Consider the following 25,230-nt stretch of genomic DNA (forward strand, 5'->3'; position numbering starts at 1 on the left):
AATTAATTCATGTGCACAATCTGAACAAATCCCTAGTTGATGGCACATATAAGGTGGCAATTGGTCAGTCAATAGTTCAATTGTGCTTTATTGCCACGTATACACTGCCCAGTGAAATTCTTCTTGCATAGATCGCACGTGCACGGGTTGCCATATTTTGACACCATTTATAAAAAGTTCCATGTGCTCGATGTACTGGAGCGATTCCTAATCCAGTTAAGCACCAGACTACTGCAGGGACTCCTCCATTGGCCTCAACCAGATCGGCCTGCGAACCAGGGTCACTCTACTCGCCAACCGCCTTTGTGTCCCCGGGGGGGGGGGGGGGAGGTCTCCTGCAGCCAACTCGGAAGGCTGCAGACTGTGACCCGCCAGGTCTTCCTTCATCGGGCCACCACATCTCCTGGGTGGGTTCCCCGCTCCGTGGCAACCTGGGAGCCATGAGGGATTATCGATCCCCAGGCAAAGGTCAATTTAAATGATCAGATATTACCATCTTCACAGGCCCCATAGCAGAACCATCCACAACGTCGGGCTGGAAACTGGAAGTACCTGAGCTAATTCTGTTACCACCATCATCTATTGCAACGTGATGGGTCCCACTGATTGTCGCCGGAAGCTTGCGTCCTTTTCAGGACAGATGATGACAGCGATGATGACATTTGAAACATGGAAGATGGACACAAAAGAAAAAGACCATCTTTATAGGGCCATTTGCAGAAGCCGAGGAAAATGAAATGCCTCATTTAGATGGCAATAAACATCTTACATTTAGTGATAAGGCGGCAGTCTAACTGAGGAGGGGGAGACGCGAGTTGTAGTGTGCGATAATCTCTATCCAACATATGTATACTAGCTTGAAACATTCATACCCAGTATTTTTGGAATACAGCTTTAAGTGGGTTCACTAAAATGACTGCATTGTTGAAGAAACCGTACTTGGCAATTTTAAATAACTTGCTATTGATTTTCTGGAAATTTGGCAGTCAATGCACGTTGTTCGTCAGTTATTCTCAAGCAATACAATGTCATTCATTTTATATGTACGGAGATGGTTGATTAAACACATTTGGGCCTTTCACACAGGTGACAATGGTGTAGGAATGCTGTAGCATCAGTGGTTCTTGATTGTTGAGATTCTCTTTTCCTCTTTGCTTCCACCATTCTAACCTTCTCATATGAGTGAGCAACACTTTTTATGCCGGTAGGTCAAACAGGACAATCCAATACTAGTTGTTTCCAGTGATGCACGTCAAGTTGGAACTGTGATGGGATGTTTGAATCTCTTTTTCTGTTCAGCATGTGATCGTTTGCCCTCCGTCATCTCTACATCAAGAGCTGCTTTGGTATTCTAATATCAAATAATCTTCTGACATGTCCTGCCCACCTGATCTGTGATCTGATGTGTAAATGCTGAGGTGTTTTATTTTGGAACAGAATGTGAAGTACTCTACGCAGACAGGTCATATGACAGGGGTTAAGCTGTGTGGCATGTCTGCTGTACACTGTCCATGTCTCACAAGCATAGAGCAAGGTAAATATGACAACGGCACAATATGCCTTCAGTTTGGTCTTTAGGCCAATTCCTCTTTATTCCCACACTGTACTTCAGTCCATCAAACACAGAGTTGGCCTTTGTTACATGGTTGTTGACTTTGTCATCAATGTTGAATGAACTTGGGAGAGTGCTGCCAAGCCCCTGACATTCACAAGGATGTTAGGTTATGTGTATGAGGTGTTTGGTGAAGATTGGCGCATAATTTCTGTGCTAATTGTAAGGCCATATTTGCCACAGGCATGGGCAAAATTATCCAAGCTTTCCTACAAATTAGCTTCTAAACTTGCATTGAGTGCACAATTCAACAAAGAGGTGCGGCACAGTGGCGCAGAAGTAGAGTTGATTCTTCGCAGTGCCAGAGACCCGGGTTCGATCCAGATCTCGGTGCGGAGATTGTATGTTTTCCCTGTGACCACGTGGGTTTTCTCCGGATGCTCCAGTTTCCTCCCACATTCCAATGACTTGCAGATGTATGGGTTAATTGGCTTCTGTAAATTGTACTTAGTGTGTAGGATAGAACTAGTGTGTATGGGTGATTGTTGGTTGGCGTGCACTTGGTGGGCTGAAGGGCCTGTTTCAACGCCGTATCCCCCAAAAAAAATGAAGTCCCTTCAGCCTTTTCTGGTACTTTGGTTTTCGTCGAGCTTTCTTAAAGGAGTATGTCAGTCCTGTACACAAGATTGATCTAGTCTACTTTATTAGACATAGGCATCAGACCGCATTGCAAAGAACATCATACCAAAGATGGTAAAAGCATTGTTCAGAGAGACCGTGACTGGGTCTGAAGACTCTGTCAATCTTTACTATGCCCATCAAATTGTCATGAAGTTGTCAGCTAACGGTGATGAACATTTTAGGGCATATATACTTTGCTATAGACACACAAAACAGCTTTAAAACATAGGTGGAAAGGGCAACATTCCTTCTGCTAGCTTCACAATTGACAACTCTTCAATCCTTCTGACATCCTTTTTCATCTTTGGCATTTGTACAGACATCTGCCCATCGAAACTCTCCACTCACCAGTATCCAGCTATTACCTGGCAGGGTTTGTCCCACCCCTCCTCCCTGCTTTCTCTCCCCACCTCCTACGATCAATCTGAAGAAGAAACGTCACCCATCCATGTACTCCTGAGATGCTGCCTGACCGGTTGATTTACTCCAGCATTTTGTCTTTTTTTTTGGTGAACGGTCAGCTACAAGTCCTTGTTTCTAAAGAAAAATTGATCTTGTTTTTCCTTTCTTCAACTCAGCCATACCAGATATTTTCTGGCAATCATTCCAGGCTATGCAAAAACAGCGTTCAATAAGAGCCACAGTACAATATTAGAAGTAATACACAAAGGGTGATGGGTGCGTGGAACGAGCTGCGGAGGAGGTAGTTGAGGCAGGCACTATCACAAAGTTTAAGAAACATTTATATAGGTACAATGGACAGGATTGGATTAGAAGGATGCAGGCAACTAGTACTAAAGTAGAACAGGCATGTTGGTTGGCATGGAAAAGGTGGGCCAAAGGGCCTCTTTCCACGCTGTATAACTATGAATTCAGAAACTGCCAGGTAGTTAAACTTAATAACAAACAGGGCACACACAAACAGGGCACAAGGGTGGGCGGGGCTTGGATCTCATGACGAGGAGGCAAATGGCATAAAGAGGGGGGGGGGGGGGTGACAAGGTGATGGAGCAGGGAAAGAAGGCTTTGGAAAATGAAAGAAAGGAATCTAAAGGGGCTATTATGTGAAACTAATTAGCCAGGATCATATAAACGTAAAGCACTACGGCGGGCTACGTGATCCACCTAGTTTGTGCGGGCCATTTCACAAAAATGCTTCTTAACTCTGCAGAACAGGCAGCATCTCTAGAGAGGAGATGTGGGTGACGTTTCCGGTCGAGCCTTATATAGTCCACTCAGCCACCAATTAACCATTCTACATTTCCTTGGATTTCCAGTTTCCTGACAAAACGTCTTCCGCGTGTGTGTGTGAACGGAAAGAGCTCCAATTGGCATCCAGTGTTAAGTGGTACACCTCAGGGCACAGTACTTGGCCCACATCTATTTTTGCTTTACATAAATGACATCCATGAAAAAGTCGCAAGTACGACCAGACTATTCGCTGATGATTGTTTGCTGTACCGTCCAATTAAGTCAGCTGATGATGAAGATGCTCTCCAAAAGGATCTCGATACTATGGTTGAGTGGTCACAACAATGGGGCATGCAGTTCAACCCTTCCAAATGTGAAACCATGCGTGTCACCAGAAAGAGGAATCCAGGCGAAACATCTTACAATATACTTGGTGCCACCCTTGAAGAATCGAAACAAACCAAGTATCTTGGCATCAAATTGCAGAATGATCTGCGTTGGAATGGTCAGACTCATCATGCAACGGTGAAAGCAACAGGTGTCCTAAACTTTCTGAGGCGCAACTTTCATCATTGTTCAACTTCTGTCAAGGAGAAGCTATACTTCATCCTCGTTAGACCTCATTTGGACTACGCAGTTGCAGCATGGGACCAATACACAAATAAAAAAATTTATTCCATCGAACGTGTCCAAAGACAGGCAGCTCGATTTGTTACTAACACCTATGAGAGAGAAAGCGAGTGTCACCAAACTTCTGAATTCTCTGGGGTGGAACCCTCTCCAAGACAGACGTGAAGCTCACCGTTTGACCTGTTTTTACAAAATGTTAAATGGTCAGCTCAACATAGATTACAAGACCTACACCAAACCCAAACAAATTAGGAGCAGACGAGGGCATTTGATCCAATTTGTGATCCCAGCTACAAAGACAGATGTGTACAGCAATTCGTTCTTCCCCCGCACAATTAAAGCAAGGAATAATCTCCACCCTACTATAGTTACCCAACCAGATGCAACTAAATTTAAAGTAGCTCTTTCTTCCCAATAACCCTTTCTGGCTTAAGTCCTCCCTCCACCACCTCCAGTTTAAATTCCATTTGGAATATTTTGGAGGACCAAGAAACCAAGAACCAAGAAAGACCCATCATTTATTTATTTGCCTCTGTACTCCACAATTTGAAATTTGTAATAGAAAAAAATCACATGTGGTTAAAGTGCACATTGTCAGATTTTAATAAAGGCAATTTTTATACAAAAAAAAAAACCCAGCAATTGCATGGCAACATATACGGCACAATGGGAGGCACAGTGGTGCAGCGGTAGAGTTGTTGCCTTACTGCGCCAGAGACGGGGGTTCACTTCCGAATATGGGTTCACTTCTAAAGTTCAAAGGTTATTTATTGGTCACATACACCTAGGTGTAGTGAAATGCTTCTTGCCAATGCAGCACATAAAGAAAGAATACAGACATAACATTAATAAGAGATTTAAACATAAAGAACATCCCCCCACAATGGCTCCCACCATGAGGGAAGGCACAAAGTCCAGTCCCCAACCCCAGTTCACCCATAGTCGAGCCAATTGAGGCCTCCACAGTTGCCTCTACGGAGGCCCGATGTTCCTGGCCGTTCTCGCCGGGTGATGGTGCTCCGGCGTCGGGAGAATCCTCACAGCGGCTTGGGACACCTGGAACGGCCGCTTCCGTACTGGAGGCCGCGGCTTCCAAAACCAACAAGGCCGCGCCGGTTGGAGCTCCACCACTGGCGATCTCGTCGCGAGATCCCAGGCTCCCGGTGTACAGTTCGGCGCCGCCGCCCGCAGCTGGCCGCTCCACAGTCCCGCAGCTCCGCGATGTTGTTCCCGGCGGTCTTCAGCTCACCGGAGCTCCAGCGCGGCGACCCGGACAAGGCATCGCCCGCTCCACGATAGCGCTCCAGCGCTGTGCCGCTGCCGAAGCCGTGGTTCTGGGCGGTCCCGACAGGAAACGCCGCTCCAGGCCCGCTGGTAGGCCGCGAGAGCGGGTCGAAACTGCAGCCCGGAGAAAAGCTGCCTCTCCGACCAGGTAGGGACCCTGAAAGGTAGTTTCCCCCTTCCCCCCCCCCCCCCACCCCACATAAAACAGTCTAGAACTCCAGAAACAAAAACACTTTAACTAACTAAAAATTAAAAAAAAGATGAAAAGACGGTCAGCTGCTGGCTGGGCAGCCGCGCACAGGTCAGCGCCCCCTAGATATGTATATCTATACGGAGTTTGTAAGTTCTACCCGTGACCATGTGGGTTTTCCCTGGGTGCTCCGGTTGCCTCCCACATTCCAAAGACATACAAGTTTGTAGGTTGATTGGCTTCGGTAAAGATGGTAAATTGTCCTCAGTGTGTAGGACAGTGCTAGTGCTCGGCGTGTACTTGGTGAGTCAAAGAACCCGTTTCCACGATATATCTCTAAACTAAACATGTAGTGAGTGACATGTACAGGGGAATATCCCTAAAATATGGAGAAATACAGTTCAACACAGGGATTAGAATGAGGATGTGGGGCCATGGAAGCAGATTGGTTGGCAATGACAGCTATGTTTTCAGGTAAAAATGGAAAATGATGGAGACTCAGCAAGGCAGGTAGCAACCGTGGAAAGAGAAATAAAATCAGCTTATCTGACCAGACATTTTGCCAGAAACGAGGGAGGAAAAACAAGTTGCTTTTAAGCTGCAGAGGGGGGTGGGGTTGAGAAAAGTGGGCCGTATGGGATATCTGCCATAAGGCGAGGTTACGGTTGCCATTGGGAAAGGCAGTAGAAGGGAATTTAGTCAACATTTTATCAAAGACATGGGAAACCACTGAGGGCGAACAAAGCCAAAAAAAGGCAAAAGTCCCATGGAAAGTGAAGCAGAACTTCAAGGTCGGCATCCTTGGAAGAGAAGTGGCAGTGCATTCAACAGCCAATACATAGAATTGGTTACGATAACACAAAGAATGCTAGTGGTAGTTGAAATGTGACAGACATGGTTCAAGGGTGTGCACAAAGACTGTTATAGAAATAGAGCTTTAGGTTGTACACATGGATGAGACGCATTAACAGTTGAAATGGTCGGCAGAGCAGAATTGTATAAAAGTGGCTTTAGTAAGGTACATGGAGCTTCAATATTTACTTTTTAGATAAGAATTCAAGGTCTACTGAGAAAAAATGATAAAACTTCATGCTGGCTATATAGACAATAGGTGCAGGAATAGGCCATTCAGCCCTTCGAGCCAGCACCGCCCATTCAATGTGATCATGGCTGATCATCCCTAATCAGTACCCCGTTCCTGCCTTCTCCCCATATCCCCTGACTCTGCTATTTTTAAGAGCCCCATCTAGCTCTCTCTTGAAAGTATCCAGAGAACTGGCAGAGAATATATAAATCTTACAGAATTTATATTTTGGGTTACTTTGCTCTCAGAAGGTTACACATGGCTTAAAGATGCATCTATTGCCTAACTTGATGTGTCAGTGGCATTACACAAGTCTTCCAGTATAAATGGTAAATTTTTATCAATACAGCTCTGAGTAATCAAGGTATTGCCAATTTCAATTTAATTGTGGTATATGGTTCAGAAGCTGATGCATTCCTCGACTGATTTAAAAAAAAGTGAAAATGCTGAAAGTAGTAGAAATCCAAAGTGAACAAAAAATGCATTCAAGGTCAAATTGTATGTTTGCATTTCATCAGATCTAACTCCAGGAAGCAGCCCAAGCAATGAACAAAATTAATCAAGATATCGGCAGTTATATTCTTCCTGGAAATCAACAATATAAAATTGTTACATAAAATCAATATAAGCTTTGAACTGGTGTTTGATGCAAACTAGAGAGCAGCACAGAAAGAGGCAGAATAGTCAAAGCTATGCAGCACGGAACAAGGCCCCACTGTCCAACTCGTCCGACCATATTGCTTAACCAAGGCGTTTCCTTTGCATGCACCTGGTCCATATCCATCCAAACCTTACACATCCAAGTGTATTTTAAATGTGGCAAACTGTACCTGCCGCTACCAGTTTTTCCAGCAGCTCATTCTATATAGGCACCACCCTCCATGAAAAAGCTGTCCCTCAGGTCACCTTCAAATCCAAGGTGAGTACAGGAGCTCTCGGTTTCCAGTTCCGATCCAAGACGAATGCACGCTGTTATCTGGCAACTGAACGATTCTCTCATCAGCTGGAGTGCAGTCTTGACCACCCATCTATCTCATTGGATACCTTTAACTATACTCAGACTTTATCTTGCACTAAATGGTGTACCCTTTATCTGTGCAATTTACACCGGCTTGTTTTGTAATCATGTATAGTCTTTTCGTTGACTGGATAGCACGCAAGCAAAAGCTTTTCACTGTACCTCGGTAAACGTGACACCAATAATAAATTAAGCACATATTTCTGTGCAATAAATGGTTTCCTCATTTATTACATTTCAGCAGCAATTACATTTCAAAAGCAAGATTTCTTTAAAGTAATCCAATGGAACGCAGATAGTCATGCTGAGACCCAAGTTTAACATCGCATCTGAAAAGTGGCACCTCCAACAGTGCAAAGCTACTTTAGCACTGCACAAGTGCCAGCATGGAATGTTGTGCAGTTCTCTAGTGGGACCAACTCGCAACCACCTTATCTTATTAGATAGATAATCTTTATTGTCATTGTACAAGACAACGAAATTCTGTTGGAGCAGTCCTCCAGCTGCACAGGAATATAAGTATAAAAATACAATTAAAAAAAAAGAACTATTAAAATTTTTAAACTATAACCATAAACATACAGGAGTATTGGCGGGTGTGTGAGAGAGAGGGGGGGGGATCAGTGTGGGAGGGGGATAGAGTTCAGTAGTGTCACAGCTCTATGGTAGAAGCTGTTTTTCAGTCTTGTCGTGCGGGCGCTCAGTGTCCTGTATCGTCTTCCTGAGGGCAGGAGGGTGAAGAGACAGTGTCCAGGGTGTGTGCTGTCTCTAATGATGCCCTTGACCCTCCGGATGCAGCGGGTCCGGTAGATGTCCTCCAGACTGGGGAGCTGGGTGCCAGTGATCCTCTCAGCAGTCTTCATGACGCGTTGGAGAGCTTTCCTGTTCTCTGCGGTACAGCCAGAGTACCATACTGTGATGCAGTATGTAAGAACTGACTCAATGGCTGACCTGTAGAAGCTCACCAGCAGCTGTTGTGGGAGACGTGCCCTCTTCAAGCACCTCAGGAAGTGAAGCCTTTGAAGTCCTTTCTTGGCCGTCGCCGTGATGTTGACGGTCCAGGTCAGGTCGTGGCTGATGTTGACCCCGAGGTACCTGATGTTCTGCACAGCCTCCACTGTCTCGCCGTTAATGTTCTCGGTGTTGGCCTCGTGGGTGGGTTTGCAGTCGAGAGTGTAGAGGGAGAAAAGGAAGGGGCTCAACACACAGCCCTGTGGTGCACCGATGTTCAAGGTGATGCTGGAGGAGACCTGCCTCCCCATGCGCACAGTCTGTGGTCGGCCGGTGAGAAAGTCCAGGACCCAGCTGCTCAGGTGTGTGTTGAGGCCCAGGTGGTCCAGCTTAGTGACTAGTTTATGGGGGTGGATGGTGTTAAAGGCGGAGCTATAATCTATGAATAGCATCCGCACATAACTGTCCCGCTGGTCCAGGTGTGTCAGGGTGGAGTGGAGGGCCAGTGACACTGCGTCCTCCGTCGACCTGTTTGCCCTATAGGCAAATTGGTGGTGGTCTAAGGAGGGGGGGATGCTGTACTTCAAGTGTCCCAGTACCAGACGTTCGAAGCACTTCATCACCACCGGTGTCAGCGCCACTGGCCGATAGTCATTGAGGGACCTGATGGCTGATTGTTTTGGCACAGGGATGATTGTGGCTGTCTTGAGGCATGTGGGGACGGAGGCCTGCAGCAGGGATGTGTTAAACAGGTCCGTGAGCACCGCAGTCAGCTCCCCTGCGCAGTGCTTCAGAACCCGCCCTGGTACTCCGTCAGGTCCGGTGGCCTTGTTGGGGTTGATGTGCTGCAGGGTCCGTCTCACGTCGTGGGGGCTCAGAGTCAGTACCGGTGGTGAGGGTCCCTGCTGTGCCCGTGTGTTGTCACTGCTGTCGGCGCAATCAAACCTGGCAAAGAAACAGTTCAGGTCGTCAGGGAGGGATGAGCTTTGTGCGTGTGTGGAGCTGTTGTAGCCGGTGATGGTTCTGATGCCCTGCCACACGCGTCGAGAGTCTGAGCTGTTAAAATGCTCCTCGATACGCTTCGTGTAGCGGTGCTTTGCTTCCCTGATGCCCTTCCTCAGACTGGACCTTGCTGTTCTGTAGGCCTCTGCATCACCTGAGTATTGTCATGGTTTAATTAATTGCAAAGCAGAAAGAAATTCAGGTTAAAAAAAAATCTGAGTCCATATCGCCTCCTAACAAGTTGGCCAGGCATATTCTGAACAAATACCTTGCTCTATGTTCTTCAGTGCCTGATAATTAAACAGCAGTTGTTCTCTACTCTTAACCTGACTCCTGCTGCTGATAGTAAGCACTATAGATCACGGTTCATTTTCATCAGAACTAAAAAAGGTTCAGTCCTCAGGTTTCTTGAGCCATTATTAATCTGCATTTCAATTCTGGACAATAAAATAATTTAAACTACTGCCTCATTTCAACCGATTCAGATTAGTACTGTTCTATCATTTCAGTCCCCAATGTCATAACATAGACAAACAACTCTGTGTAGAAGCAGTGCTAAATATGATTGTCTTGAAGCAGTCAGGCTTCCACTGTTGTATTAATTTGTACATGCTTCACATTGGTTCTGTTACATGAATTAAAAGCTTTTCAGAACCGCAATGCTTATGAAAATTATATGAATATATAGATAACTCAAGATGGCTTTCACCAAATGTCTTATAAACATATAAACAAAGAAAATAGGTGCAGGAGTAGGCTATTCAGCCCTTCGAGCCAGGGCTCAAAGGTTATATAGGCTATATGATCATGGCTGATCATCCAAAATTAGTACCCCATTCCTGCTTTCTCCCCATATCCCTTGATTCCGTTAACCCTCAGAGCTATATCTAACTCGTTCTTGAAAACATCCAGTGAATTGGCCTCCGCTGCCTTCATTGGCAGAGAATTCCACAGATTCACAACTCTCTGGGTGAAAAGGTTTTTCTTCATCTCAGTCCCAAATGGCCTACCCCTTATTCTTAAACTGTGACCACTGGTTCTGGACTCCCCCAACTTGGGGAATATTTTTCCTGCATGTAGCCTGTTTCATCTCTGAAGAATTTTATATGTTTCTATAAGATCCCCTCTCAACCTTCCAAATTCCAGTGAATGTAAGCCCAGTCGATCCATTCTTTCATCATATGTCAGTCCCGCCATCCTGGGAATTAACCTGGTGAACCTATGCTGTAATCCCTCAATAGCAAGAATGTCCTTCCTCAAATTATGAGACCAAAACTGCACACAATACTCCAGGTGTGGTCTCACTAGGGCTCTGTACAACTGCAGTAGACCTCCTTGCTCATATAGTCAAATCCTCTTGCTATGAAGGCCCATCTTCACTGCCTGCTGTACCTGCATGCTTACTCTCAGTGAGTGACTGATGTACAAGGATACCCAGGTCTCGTTGCACCTATCCTTTTCCTAATCTGACACCAAATTCAGATAATAATCTGCCTTCTTGTTCTTGCCACCAGAGTGGATAACCTCACATTTATTCACATTAAACTGCATCTGCCATGCATCCACCCACTCGCCCAACCTATCCAAATCACCCTGCAGCCTCATAGCATCCTCCTCGCAGCTCACACTGCCACCCAGCTTTGTGCCACCCGCAAACTTGGAGATGTTACATTTAATTCCTTCAACTAAATCGTTAATATATATTGTAAATAACTGGGGTCCCGGCACTGAGCCTTGTGGCACACCACTAGTCACTGCCTGCCATTCTGAAAAGGACCCGTTAATTCCAACTTTTTACTTCCTGTCTGCCAACCAGTTCTCTATCCATGTCAATACCCTACCCCCAATACCATGTGCTTTCATTATGCACACTAATCTCTTGTGTGGGACCATGTCAAAGGTTTTTTGAAAGTCCAGATACACCACATCCACTGGCTCCCCCTTATCCATTCTACTTGTTGCATCCTCAAAAAATTCCAGAATATTAGTCAAGCATGATTTCCCTTTCATAAATCACTGCTTTCCAAATGCGCTGCTATTACATCTTTCATAATCGAATCAAGCGTCTTCCCCACTACCAGTGTCAGGCTAACTGGTCTAAAATTCCCTGTATTCTCTCTGTTAAAAAATGAGGTTACATTAGCTACCCTTGTCTTTGTTAAGCACCTATGTTAAATGTAAACTTACCCAGTGAATAAGAACCCACCACAGTTCTTTTCTAACAAAAAAGCAATAAGAATCTCTTGTATAATTGCAACTTCTGTTTCAAATTCTGTGAAGGAACTGAACCCCACACACACCTGGGATTGTGATGTTGTGCATTACAAGGCGAGTCTACACAGTATCACACAAATACCATGTTATTGGCAAGACCTCTGCCATCAGCAAATGAGAAAATGTGGCAGCATATTTTTACGTCACCCGTAACAAACCTTCATGTAACACAGTAAACAATTTAGGTGGAAAATAGTGCAATATTTGGCAAAGGGAGCCCAATTACATATTTGTTTTAAAGAAAACCATGCCCCTTTGACTCTGGAATGTCTATTCCATTATAATTTCTGATTCATGAGCAATAAATAACTTGCTCAGAACCCATTTATTTTAATTTGGTTGAAGAAAACTCTACACTAACTCACTGCTTCATTTGTTTACCATTAAGTCTTAATGAACAACAGAAAGCCACCTGAGTATTTCCTAGTTAGGGTTTGTGATGATTATATAGGCCAAAGACATTTTTACAGATCAGTTTTAAACCAAGAAAAAATGTTAAATCAGCAAGTAGTTCCCCAAGCAAAAAGATGCATCAACATTTTAACCTTTCATGGTCCCTACTTTACAATTGTTTTCATTCAGGGAAACAAAAACACCTCAATATCTCCCCACAGTCATTAATTTTCATCAAGAACAACCCTGAATTGATTTAACTTCAAGTCCTCCAAATGACCAAAGTGTCTCGACATTAAATGGGTTCCACAATAAGAGCCTGTAAACAATGACATATACAACCCGATGTTTGAGGGAATGGAATAGAATACTTTATTGTCACATGTGACAAAGCAGAGTGAAATATTTTGCTTGCATACCCAAGGTGTACAAATAGCGGCCAACCACGGCGCTGACAAAGTTACAAAATACGCCGGCTCCTCCTTTGTCCCGTCCCCCCCTCGCCCACAGCGGCTTCCCCATGCCGTATCCTCCATTGTTCATTGTTCTCCCTCCCTCACCCACTCCTGGCCCTCCCGCCCCATTGTCCATTGTTTCCCCCCCCTCCCCCATGCTGGGTCCTCCATTGTTTCCCCCCCTCCCCCACGCCGGGTCCTCTATTGTTCTTTCCCCTCCCTCACGGCGGTCCCCCCACCCCCACGCTCTCATCGACCGCCGGTCGAGGCTTCACTGCCACGGCAAGGCTTCAACACCGCCAAGGCCCCATCATCGCAAGAGTATATTTTTGGTCAAGGTATTAGGAGTAGTCCGACCCTTTCTGGATTGAATTTTAGATGAGCAGATAACCAGAACATTAGTTTAAAGTCTGATGTGAGCATTCCATCGGTATGGCACTGGATTCTAAATTGGGACAGGGAATCCCAACCATCTGATTCCATTTTGAGAGTGGCTGCAAAAGGTGTCAATCTAACATTTAATTAATTTTACAGAACCTATAACCATAGACTTGACCTTGCATTTTTCTCACTTTTTGTTCACCCTATCTTCCCCCATCAAATCCAAATCAACCATGTTGGTACACTGAAAATATTATTTATAGAAAAACACCTACAATCATTTTAAAAGCATAAGCTGGTGGATTCCAAAATAGAAATATAACATTGAATCTAGTTCAGTGATTCTGAATGGAAACAGGTCCTTCGGCCCAACGCATCCACGCCGACCAGCGATCACCCAAATACTAGTTCTAGCCCTACACACCAAAGGACAATTTACAGCAGTCAATTAACCTACAAACCTGAACATCTTTGGGATGTGGAAGGAAGCCAAAGCACACGGAGGAAATGCACGAGGTCACAGGGATGACGTGCACATGCAAACTCCGTACAGACAGCACCTGTTGTCACAATCGACCCCGGGTCTCTAGTGCTGTCAGGCAGCAAGTCTACTGCTTCACCAGTGTGCTGCACTTGAGCATGTTTATGCAAACTAATTGCATCCCAACTGAATATATATTTGCTTTGATGACTGATGTTCCAATTTGAACTCTTCCTGTATTTTCTAGATTAATTTTATGTTATTTTAAAATTGGTTAAAAAACTGAGGCCTGTTATGTAATAAACGTTAATAGTCAGGTGGATGGACAAACTAGAGATACACAGGCTATGTGGGAATATATAAAAGAAAAAAAGGGGGGAGATAAACTGAGATACAAGACACTGTTGATGCTGGAATCAGGAGCCAAAAAACAAAACTGCTGGAATAACTGAAGTAGACCAAGTAGCATCTGTGGAGGGACATGAACAGCCAGTGAGTTGAGTTGGAACCCTTCATCTGGCCTCACCTTAGTCACCTTTAAGGTTACAATTATTTACTAAAGCAACAGAAATACAAAGAAACAAACTAGCATCGTACAGACCAAGCACCCCCATAGGACTAAGTTTTAGCAACAGCACAATTTTGTACCAATTCGTTTCAAGGAAAAACAAATCGACTCTCAGGGGAAAGGAATGCAAAAGCATGGCTTCTGCAAACACTTTTAATACACATGGGTAAACTCAAGATGAACGACGGGTTGGTACAACCAGGTACAATAGATGTAGATTTGAGGATTCCACTATCACCAATATCCACTATTCCATATCCACCAGTCCAGATACACAACCTTGCCTTTGCATTCCCCTGGAAATAGATTAGACCTAACCAGCCCATCAATAAGTGCCCTTGAAGAAGGGAAGAAGGGTCTCGACCCGAAACGTCACCCATGCCTTCTCTCCAGGGATGTTGCCTGTCCCGCTGAGTTACTCCAGCATTTTGTGTGTGCCATTAAAGAGATGGTGGTGAGGCACCATTGCCCACATTGATCTTTGTGGTCCTGGTCATGGGTGCAATCATTTGTTTCAGGGTAGCCCAGGCAAGTGATTAAAATTTTACACCCGTTTCTACTTTCAATGTTCTCGCCAATCTGTGAACCCCATGGGCAATCATTACCAAAGTGTCTGCCCACACACTCAGTACAACTCTCCTACACTTGTCTCCCGTACTAAGTCACCCCAGCCCCCCCCCCCCCCCCATCCTCCCCCACCTTTCCCTCCCAACTCCAGTCCCGTCCCGACCCCCTGGGAAACTGAAGGGAGCGACAATCAACTGCCATTGATACAAATAATGTCATACACAAGAAAGGGCAGATGCTGGTTGACAAAAAGTGAACATACAGTGCTGGAGAAACACAAAGACGCAGCAGAATTCTGGAAACGTCATCCCGTCACCCATTCCTTCTCTCCAGAGATGCTGCCTGTCCCGCTGAGTTAAAGAGTGCCCACCGAAGACTCACGAGTCACTACGGTAAACTCACGGGCTACTACGGTCTTACGAGTTTAAAAGTTTAAAATTTTTACTTCAAGAGTAAATTTGACTCGTGGAAATCTTTCATCATGTTGAGAGTTTTTCACGAGTTAACAAGTTTCCCGAGTACCTGCCATTAGTGTTACGAGTCGCTAAGTTACGTCCACGAGTTCCGACGTTCCCCGCTACATTAATTCTACGTGATTACCACGAGTTTGATTTGTTTTAAACTCGGGGTCACTCGTGGGTGGACTCGCACCATGAGACAGGGGTTTAACCCTGCAAAAAGTAAATGCCCTCACAGAATGAAAGAAACCAATGTAATTTCAACCACCCAATTCGTCACAATTCTTTCGAGGATTTATTTTCCTGAAAGGGCAAATCTCTCGTGATCAGACATCAGAAACTTGTAGCCAAACAATTCTCCAGGGCTCTTTGCCCAGTTTGACAATTCGAAGTAGCTCCATATCTCCAAAATCACTGCATTTCAGATTAAATCTTATAATACCTGTACAGATGGGTCAAATTTAAACCCACATCTAAGGAATTCATCCACTGCCCAAGGCAACACAAATTCATACAACTTACACAACTTGCAGATTCGTAAGACCTTAATGTGCACAAATTGAGTGAATATTTCTTAAAGTAACAAACACACTAAATTAAATTCATTAGCACTGAACCATTTAACATGTTCCTAGGTTTCAAAAGATAATACATAATTGGAAGTACCAACATTTGTTGTTGAACATTCAAGCAATCTGATTTAAGCAAACTTACCCCCATTCCACCACGTGAGATTCATAATCCCAGTATTCTCTTGGTTTGTGTGTATTCACTTCAGTATAAACTCTGGCCCTGCTTGGCACAGGTCCTGCCATGTCTTATTGGAGGAGACCGGAGGCAGATCAGAAGCAGATGTTGAGCGGTTTAACAGCTGGGGGCAAGCAATTACTTTTGGTGTTGACAAGCAATGGAGTGGGAGGGGCCTCTCTTAGATCACACTTTTTCCACTGTTAAGAGAACACAAATGTTATAGATTAACAGTGGGCATCTTTACGAGTTTTGCTTATTGTATCCATTCCTCAAGACACGTTTGTAAAACTATTCCATTATCAACAGAAAAATACATGCAACAAGTTTCAAAGCACTCAGTAAAATAGACTGAAAAATGACCAAGAAACAATCAATTACAGGCCACAGGCAGACAGCATTGGTTGTGGTACATTTGTACTTTAGGCTGTTGGTTATTCAGTAGGTATTACACTGCATATGTTCCTACTATCCTTTTTATTGATGTGTATTTTCAAACCTGATGGAGGTATTAAAAATACATAAAATTAGTCTTAAAGGCAGTATCTGGACGGTGTCCGAATGGCAACAATTCATATACTGGAGAGGACCTGCAATGTGCTGAATACATTGGCTACAGACTGAGCATACCATTCTTGAATGTATTCAAACGGATTTCAAATATACTTTAATGAAGTAACACCAAATAAATCCGCCACTGTTCCACCTTTAACTTTTAATTATTTTTCTCAAAAGAACACCGTGTTGAAAAAGTTGCTATGTTGACTTTAAGTCACAACGTCATTAAAATACTGTACCATATTCAAGTACTGAAATAGAATTATTGTTCCCACAACATATGGCAGTCTTTAAAAAAAATCATTGATTAGAAATAAACCACCAATGCCAGGGAATAGAAGTTTCTACAACAAGAACACTGACTGCTGCACATAGAGCAGATTCAATCTTTGAAATTATAACACATGTGTATACTACAGAATATAAAACCCCCAAAAATCAATTTAATTACATAACATTAGAATACAATTCAATCTTCCCTTCTATTATTTGAATCTTTTGCAATAAACTGGAGAAAGGGAATGTTAATTTCAATCTCCCATTGAGAGAAACACATTGACAACGGGATCACAAAGCATAGCCTTTTATAAGGCACAGAAGGCCACGCGAGTCTTGCACCTGTACTAGTGCTTTGAACGCACCATCCAATTAGCTCCACTCCCACTCTTTCCCCATAACCTTTATCCAGTATATCTATTTATTTTGAATGTTACAAACCAACTCGCATTTCAGTAGCTACAAGGAAAATTGCCCCATTTCTCCTCTGCTTCAATTGCTGATTTAAATGATGTATTTTAGTTAGCAATTCACTGAACAGAACAACACTTCCATCAAAACCTTTCATAATTTCTACTAACATATTGCTTCCTTAACTTTTTCTGCTCAAAATGCAATGCCATCTTCTATAGTTTCTCACCTCAAATTCGTAGACGACACCTCCATACTGGGCCGGGTATCAAATAATGACAAGATGGAGTAGAGGAAGGAGACCAAGATCCTTGTAACCTGGTGCCAAGGCAACAACCTCTCCCTCAATGTCAGCAAGACAAAGTAGAAATGATCGACTTCAGGAAGTGGTGACACACATACCCAGGTATACATTGATGGCGCCAAAGTAGAGATGGTTGAACCCTTAAATGTTCTTTGGAATAAATATCACAAGCAATTTGTCCTGGACCTGCTCCATAGAACCAATGGCTGAGAAAGCAGATCAACGCCTTTACACCGTTAGAAAGCAAAGGAAGTTTGACATGTCCCTAACAAACCTCACCAACTTCTACAGATGCACCGCGGAGAGAATTTTAATCAAGATGCATCACAGTGTGGTTTGGGAACAACTCCAACCAAGACAGCAAGAGAGATGTGGACTTAGCCCAGACCACCATGCAAACAAACCTCCATCCATTGACCATCTGTACTTCATGCTGCCTCGGCAAGGCCATCAACATAATCAAGGACCAGTCTCATTCTGGTCACTCCCTCTTTCCCCCTCTCCCATCAAACAAGAGGTACAGAGTTTGAAAAGCAAGTTCACACTTGATTTTTATTATTTTATTCTGTTCGAAATAAAGAATTAATTTTTAAAAAAAATTAAAAATGCATACAGTACATTCAGAAAGTATTCAGACCCCTTCATTTTTTCCACATTTTGTTACATTACAGCCTTATTCTAAAATGGATTAAATTCTTTTTTTTATCATCAATCTTCACACAATACCCCAAAATAAAAAAGCGAAAACAGGTGTTTAGAAATGTTTGCAAAGTAATTAAAAAGAAATAAGTGAAATATCACATTTACATAAGTATTCAGACCCTTTACTCAGTACTTTGTTGAGGCACCTTTTGCAGCGATTACAGCTTCAAGTCTTCTTGGATATGATGCTACAAGCTTGGCACACCTGTATTTAGGTTATTTCTCCCATTCTTCTCTGCAGATCCTCACAAGCTGTCAGGTTAGATGGGGAGCGTCAATGCACAGCTTTTTTCAGGTCCCTCCAGAGATGGTCGATTGGGTTCTAGTCCGGACTCTGGCTGGGCCACTCAAGAACATTCACAGTCTTGTCTCCTGCGTGGTCTTGGTTGTGTGCTTAGGGTCATTGTCCTGTTGGAAGGTGAACCTCCGCCCCAGTCTGGGGTCCAGAACGCTCTGGAGCAGGTTTTCATCAAGGATCTCTCTGTACTTTACTCCATTCATCTTTCCCTCGATCCTGATTAGTCTTCCAGTTCTTACCGCTGAAAAACATCCCCACAGCATGATGCTGCCATTACCATGCTTCACCGCAGGTATGGTATTGGCCAGGTGATGAGTTTCCTCCAGACGTGATGCTTGGTATTCAGGTAAAAGAGTTCAATCGTGGATTCATCAGACCAGAGAATCTTGCTTCTCTCATGGTCTGAGAGTCCTTTAGGTGCCTTTTGGCAAACTCCAAGCGGACTGTCAAAAAAGGCACCCAAAATTCTCAGAAGGCAAAATATCATCGACATGCAAAAAATACCAAACGTCCCTGTACAAAATACAAGCAGTACTATTCATTAAGCTAATTAGAGGGCAGCCCTAAGAATGGTCTTTAAGTAGCAGAGAACAGCTATTGAGATACACCCTTTATGTAAATGTTAAATACAAAGTTTAAGGAAGTGCCCAACAATAAAGCTGTACAAACGCTCAGGATTTTTTCCAAAAGCGAGTATGTTTGGGTGTAATTGAAAATACATTTCATTGAAAGGATGATTAAAAGTTGAAAGTTTGTGACCAATATTTGAGCCAAGTCAAACCTCAATTGCTTTAGCCCAAACCTCGACTACATAATACCCATTCAAACTAATATAATCATAACTAAGAATCGATATATACTCGCCCTTAATCCCAATGCTATTAATCCCCTATATCTTATTGCCAAATGTAAATTTGATGGCTCTACACAACCAACTCTTTTGTGGGTAATTCAAACCACCACTTGGGACAATAACCTTACCACTGAGCTACTAAACAGGCTGAGCCAGGGTTACTACACTTTGATCATGATCAGCTCCTGCACTGGTTATTTTCCTGCATGTGCATAGAAGTGCAGAATTGTAGAATTATTTTTTTAATCTTTGAAATTCCAAACAAAAATAAAGCATAGCCACTTAAATGCACATATTAGCTAATTATGAATGGTAGAAATTAGGAAAGATGATTTTAGTACAAATTCAGCTATTAAAACACCAGCCGTAGTTATGTTATATTATTACATGACTGAAAATTGAACATATGAGCCAATTTCTACAACCAATTTTATTTTAAATGAACTATCCTATAACCTTTTGCCTCCATTTTCTTACCAGTAATTGGGAACCTAATTGAGAAATAGGAATGCTAATCAGTTAGCAGCATCTATAAATATTATAGTCTTACAAATATTATAGACAGTTAACAGTCGTTGCTTGACTTGCGAAATAAACACAACTTGTAATCATAGGTATTTATTTATTGTTTTCGGTTATGAAGAGGGCAGGCTGTTAAATTAACTGCTTGAAAAGTTGCAGGATACACGGCACACTTTTAATTGATTCTCAAAAATGATTCACAAAATCCCAAAAGGGGGCAAAATGAAAAGATAAGTAAACACTGTCAACTCCACCTTAGCTTTCTCCTGTATACCTCTGTCATCATAAAAGCCAGCCTTCAGGCAATTCAATTTGGACAACTCGGTCTCAAGAAATGGCTGAGAACACAGGAATCAACTGGACCTTGTGCTAGGAGCGACTTGCACTCCAGAACTAGTTGCATCTTTAATCAAACTGTTCCAAAATGATACAAAGGTGCACAACTGGTATCAACCTGACCTAGTTATCTTCAATCCACAAGCAGGCCAAGTCAATTCAGCTAATTACTTGTAGGAAAGAACTGTAGATGCTGGTTTAAATCAAAGGTAGACATAAAATGCTGGAGTAACTCAGCGGGACAGGCAGCATCTCTGAGAAGAAGGAATGGGCGAAGTATCGGGTCGAGACCCTTCTTCAGACTAAATTTTCGGGTCGAGATCCTTCTTCAGATTGAACTTCAAGCATTTTTGTGTTTACCAGCTTATTACTTCCCAATTCAAATACTCTCAATCATCAAAATGATGGAAGCTATTAACAACAGTGAACATGGAAAAGGAGCTCCAAGAGTTCCATATTGTGTGAACAACTCAATTACCTTAAAGCCACTTTCTTACACTAACCATTTTTGCTTTAACTTTGAAAGAATATCAGTGCTGTTCAAGAGGCACTTATTCTTCCAGTCTGCCCACTGTACAAAGATTAGAATCATTCTTTCCACAAAACAAATTGGAGGTCAATAATCCCAGCCTCTGGACATCAAAGAAGTTCCACAGGGTTGTATCCACACAATATTCATGATTCATAAATTATCTTGCCTACTATTATAAAGTTAGGAGGAACTAGACCAAGTGGGACCTGTTGGGCCCCGTTCCCCCAACGCAATATGCCACCACTCACCGATAGCCCCCAACTGCGCAGGCACGGCTGAGGGGTTCCCGTTGTGACGCCAGAGATCGCCGTTGTGCCGCGTCAGGGCAACCCTCCCCCAACTGTACCTCGCCATCCCGCTTCCTACCCAATATCCTCCTCCTTTCCCCTCATCCCCCAGCTTCCCCCTCCCTCTTCTTTCCCCTCTCTTCCTCCCCTCACCTCTTCTTTCCCCTACCTACCCTCAGTCCCTCCCTCCATCCATAACTTCTCCCCCCCCATCTCCCTGCTCCCCCACTCACCTCCCCCGATCCCACTCTCCCTCCTCACCTCACCACTACCCTCCTCTCCCTCTATCCCCCACTCATCTCTATCTCCCCTACTCCCCGCTCTCCCTCCTCACCTCCCCCACTTTTCTCTCCCTACCCCCTCCTCTCCCTCTATCCCCCTGCTCCCCCACTCCTCACCTTCCCCCTAACCCACACCCCCAAAATTAAAATAACAATGTTTTTTTAATGAAACCTCCCCTCTATCCCCCCCCCCCCCCCCTCCACAATAAAAACCGTGATTTTTCTTTAAATAACCTAAACACAATGTTAGCCGTTAAGGAAAACGGAAGAATCTGATTAAAACCAAGGTTTAAAAAAAAAAAAAAATTGCGATATTTTATGTAAATGAGATTCGGGATCCCATTGTGATGTAATTATGAATAGAAACGGAAGAATTGGATCAAATTATTTTTTTTTAAATTCCATTTTTTTAAAATGTAAATTAGATTTGGGATCCCATCGTGACGTCGAATGCGGCTGACGGGCTGGGTAAGTGGAAAAGTGATTTTTATAAAGTTAAAAATGTTAATAACGTAAAATATACCATCAATCTGAACGAAACTTGTTTGATTTACATCACAGGACAATGGTGAATAAGGTGGACCAAGAATTGTAGCACTATCGTGTACCATTTTGACGGAGATTTGGGATCTCACGCACACGCACAAACAAACAAGTTTTAGTAATATATATACCAGACCAAGTGGAACCCGTTGTGTCCCTGCCACATAGGATTACTGGTTCCCCCAACGCAATATACCACCACTCACCCGTTCCCCAACGCAATATTCGACCACTCACCCATAGCCCCTCATCCTCCCTCTATTTAAACTTTGAAAAAAATGCAAGCACTTGGTACCAATTCCACTTCCCCTGCCTTCCCCAGAACTTCCTCCCCTTCCAGTTCAGCCTCACTCTGCCCCCTCCCCCTCCTGTTCAGCCTCACTCTGTCGGGATTAAGTGTTCTATGATTGCAAATGAGATCCCATTGTGATGTCATAGCTGTAACTGCCAGCAACTGGCACTGAAGTGTTGAAGTGATTCTTTCTCAAACTGGATTTTGCTAAATTAAAAATGTGATAACTTGTAAAATATAACATCAATCTGAACGAAACCTGTCGAAAACCCACGACAGGACAATTGTGAGTAAGGTGGTGCAAACATTTTAGCACTATCGTGTACTGTTTCGGCGTAATTTCAGGATCTTACACGCACGCACACAGGCAGACATCCAAACAAGATGAGAGTATATTGGGGAATGGGGAAATGAGCTGCAGCTGCGCAATAAGCTGTTCCATAAGCCCAAATGGGACCCGTTGGGCCCCGTTCCCCCAACGCTATATTGCACCACTCACCCGTTCCCACAACGCAATATTCCACCACTCACCCATAGCCCCCAATTGCGCAGCTGCAGCTCATTTCCCCATTCCCCAACACTCGCTCCCCTTCATCCTCCCTCTTCTCTCCCCGCTCCTCCTCCCCCCTACTCTGTCACTCCCTATCCTCTGTCACTCCCACCCTCCCTCCATTACCCCTCTCCCCTCCCTACCCCTGACCCATTGGGCCCCGTTCCCCCAACGCAATAGTCCACCACTCACCCGTTGAAATTGACCTATTAGAGGAAAAATGCATCTTCAATATACATGTCTCTCCCCACCCCTGAAAACAATTGCATTTAAGTGACATATCATCCATTCTGCAGGTATGCAGTTATAATCAAATTTATTCTTATAGGTTAATTCTATATGATATTTTACTGTTATTTCAGATGTCGATAGTTGGTCCAGAATACTCATTGACAAGATCTTACACAGGACTACGGAGTACTTGTCAAAGAACTGCCGTCTTTGGTCTGAACACCCTGTACATCTCACACATAAAACAATGTAAATTATGTAAATCTTACCATAAATGACAGAAATATAAAGTGTTATCCTTGTTTATGAATTTTGATGTAGAATTATTTAAAATTGTGTGGATTGGTGCAACATACTGCTAACCTACAAATGTGTAGTTATGAGATATTCACATTTAAAAACTCAGTAGCTCGGGTGGCTGCGAGCGGCTGCCGGGACCGGATTGCGGAACTGCAGCTAGACCCGGGGCTCGCAGGTGACCTGGAAACTGCAGCTAGTCCCGAAAGGTCCTGGTCCCTGTGCAAAAAAGGCTGCGGACCCCTGGACTAAACCAAACCCTCGATCCTGTCCCGCCAGCATTTTCTCAAAATTTAGCAACTCAAATGGTGGTGCGTCTTCATTGGCACGTTAACCCAAATATCATAATAAATTGGTACGTAAACGCAAATAACTCAAATATACATTATATTTTCCTCAAATATATGTTAAATTAAAAACTAAACTATGGTAGCAATGCACAGTATTCATGTCTAAAGCTCGCGCTTCTACATCAATGTAGGTATGTATACACTACATTTCATTTCACTAATAGAGAATGAAAAAATATCTTGCCATGTGTTCATTGATACTTTATTCACAATATTAGGATTTCAGAGAGAGAGAGAGAGAGAGGTTGAATGAAAGAACAAAAAGATTCAACAAAATTAGAAGAGATCACAAGAAACTAAAGAAATATACCTATGTGTATATTTATATACATATATATCACACATATGTACGCATATATATATATATATATATATATATATATATATATATATATATATATATATACATACACACACACACATACAGTGGCTTGCAAAAGTTTTCATACCCCTTGAACTTTTCCACATTTTGTCACGTTACAACCACAAACGTAAATGTATTTTATTGGGATTTTATGTGATAGACCAACACAAAGTGGTGCATAATTGTGAAGTGGAAGGAAAATGATACATGGTTTTCAATTTGTTTTACAAATAAAAAACTGAAAAGTGTGGCGTGCAAAAGTATTCAGCCCCCCTGAGTCAATACTTTGTAGAACCACCTTTCGCTGCAATTACAGCTGCAAGTCTTTTGGGGTATGTCTCTACCAGCTTTGCACATCTAGAGACTGAAATTTTTGCCCATTCTTCTTTAATAATAATAATAAATTTTATATTTAATGGGCGCCTTTCATACAAAATCTCAAGGACACCTTACATAGTAAAACATATAATCAGAATAAAATAAGTAATAAAGACATCACAGAGACACAAATTAAAAACAGAATTCATTCCAAAAACAGAAAATCAAAAACACAGTGTGAAGAGAGAGCAGCGGCAACCAATTCGTGCCAGCGTCCACTCTCTCTTCACGGCAGCCATCTTGGACACAGACTTACAGGTCTGTGAACAGCAATTTTCAAGTCTTGCCAGAGATTCTCAATTGGATTTAGGTCTGGACTTTGACTGGGCCATTCTAACACATGAATATGCTTTGATCAAAACCATTCCATTGTAGCTCTGGCTGTATGTTTAGGGTCGTTGTCCTGCTGGAAGGTGAACCTCCGCCCCAGTCTCAAGTCTTTTGCAGACTCTAACAGGTTTTCTTCCAAGATTGCCCTGTATTTGGCTCCATCCATCTTCCCATCAACTCTGACCAGCTTCCCTGTCCCTGCTGAAGAAAAGCATCCCCACAGCATGATGCTGCCACCACCATGTTTCACAGTGGGGATGGTGTGTTCAGGGTGATGTGCAGTGTTAGTTTTCCGCCACACATAGCGTTTTGCATTTAGGCCAAAAACTTCAATTTTGGTCTCATCTGACCAGAGCACCTTCCTCCACATGTTTGCTGTGTCCCCCACATGGCTTGTGGCAAACTGCAAACGGGACTTCTTATTGCTTTTTTTTCAACAATGGCTTTCTTCTTGTCACTGTTCCATAAAGGCCCGATTTGTGGAGTGCACGAATAATAGTTGTCCTGTGGACAGATTCTCCCACCTGAGCTGTGGATCTCTGCAGCTCCTCCAGAGTTACCTTGGCTGCTTCTCTGATCAATGCTCTCCTTGCCCGGCCTGTCAGTTTAGGTGGACGGCCATGTCTTG

The 25,230-nt window shown here is 43.3% G+C and overlaps 1 protein-coding gene across 2 annotated transcripts in view; it reads right to left on the bottom strand.

The window, feature by feature from the left end:
- Positions 1-16,107, bottom strand: part of csnk2a1 (casein kinase 2 alpha 1) — a 56,238-nt gene extending 40,131 nt beyond the window's left edge. For both annotated transcript variants that reach the window (XM_033041790.1, XM_033041789.1), the window contains exon 1: positions 15,875-16,107. In XM_033041790.1, the coding sequence (XP_032897681.1) occupies positions 15,875-15,975 (101 nt within the window). In that variant the 5' untranslated portion in view covers positions 15,976-16,107. The remainder of the gene's footprint in view (positions 1-15,874) is intronic.
- Positions 16,108-25,230: the final 9,123 nt, after the last annotated feature.

The sequence above is a fragment of the Amblyraja radiata genome, chromosome 23 (genome assembly GCF_010909765.2).
Source record: "Amblyraja radiata isolate CabotCenter1 chromosome 23, sAmbRad1.1.pri, whole genome shotgun sequence".
NCBI lineage: Eukaryota > Metazoa > Chordata > Chondrichthyes > Rajiformes > Rajidae > Amblyraja > Amblyraja radiata.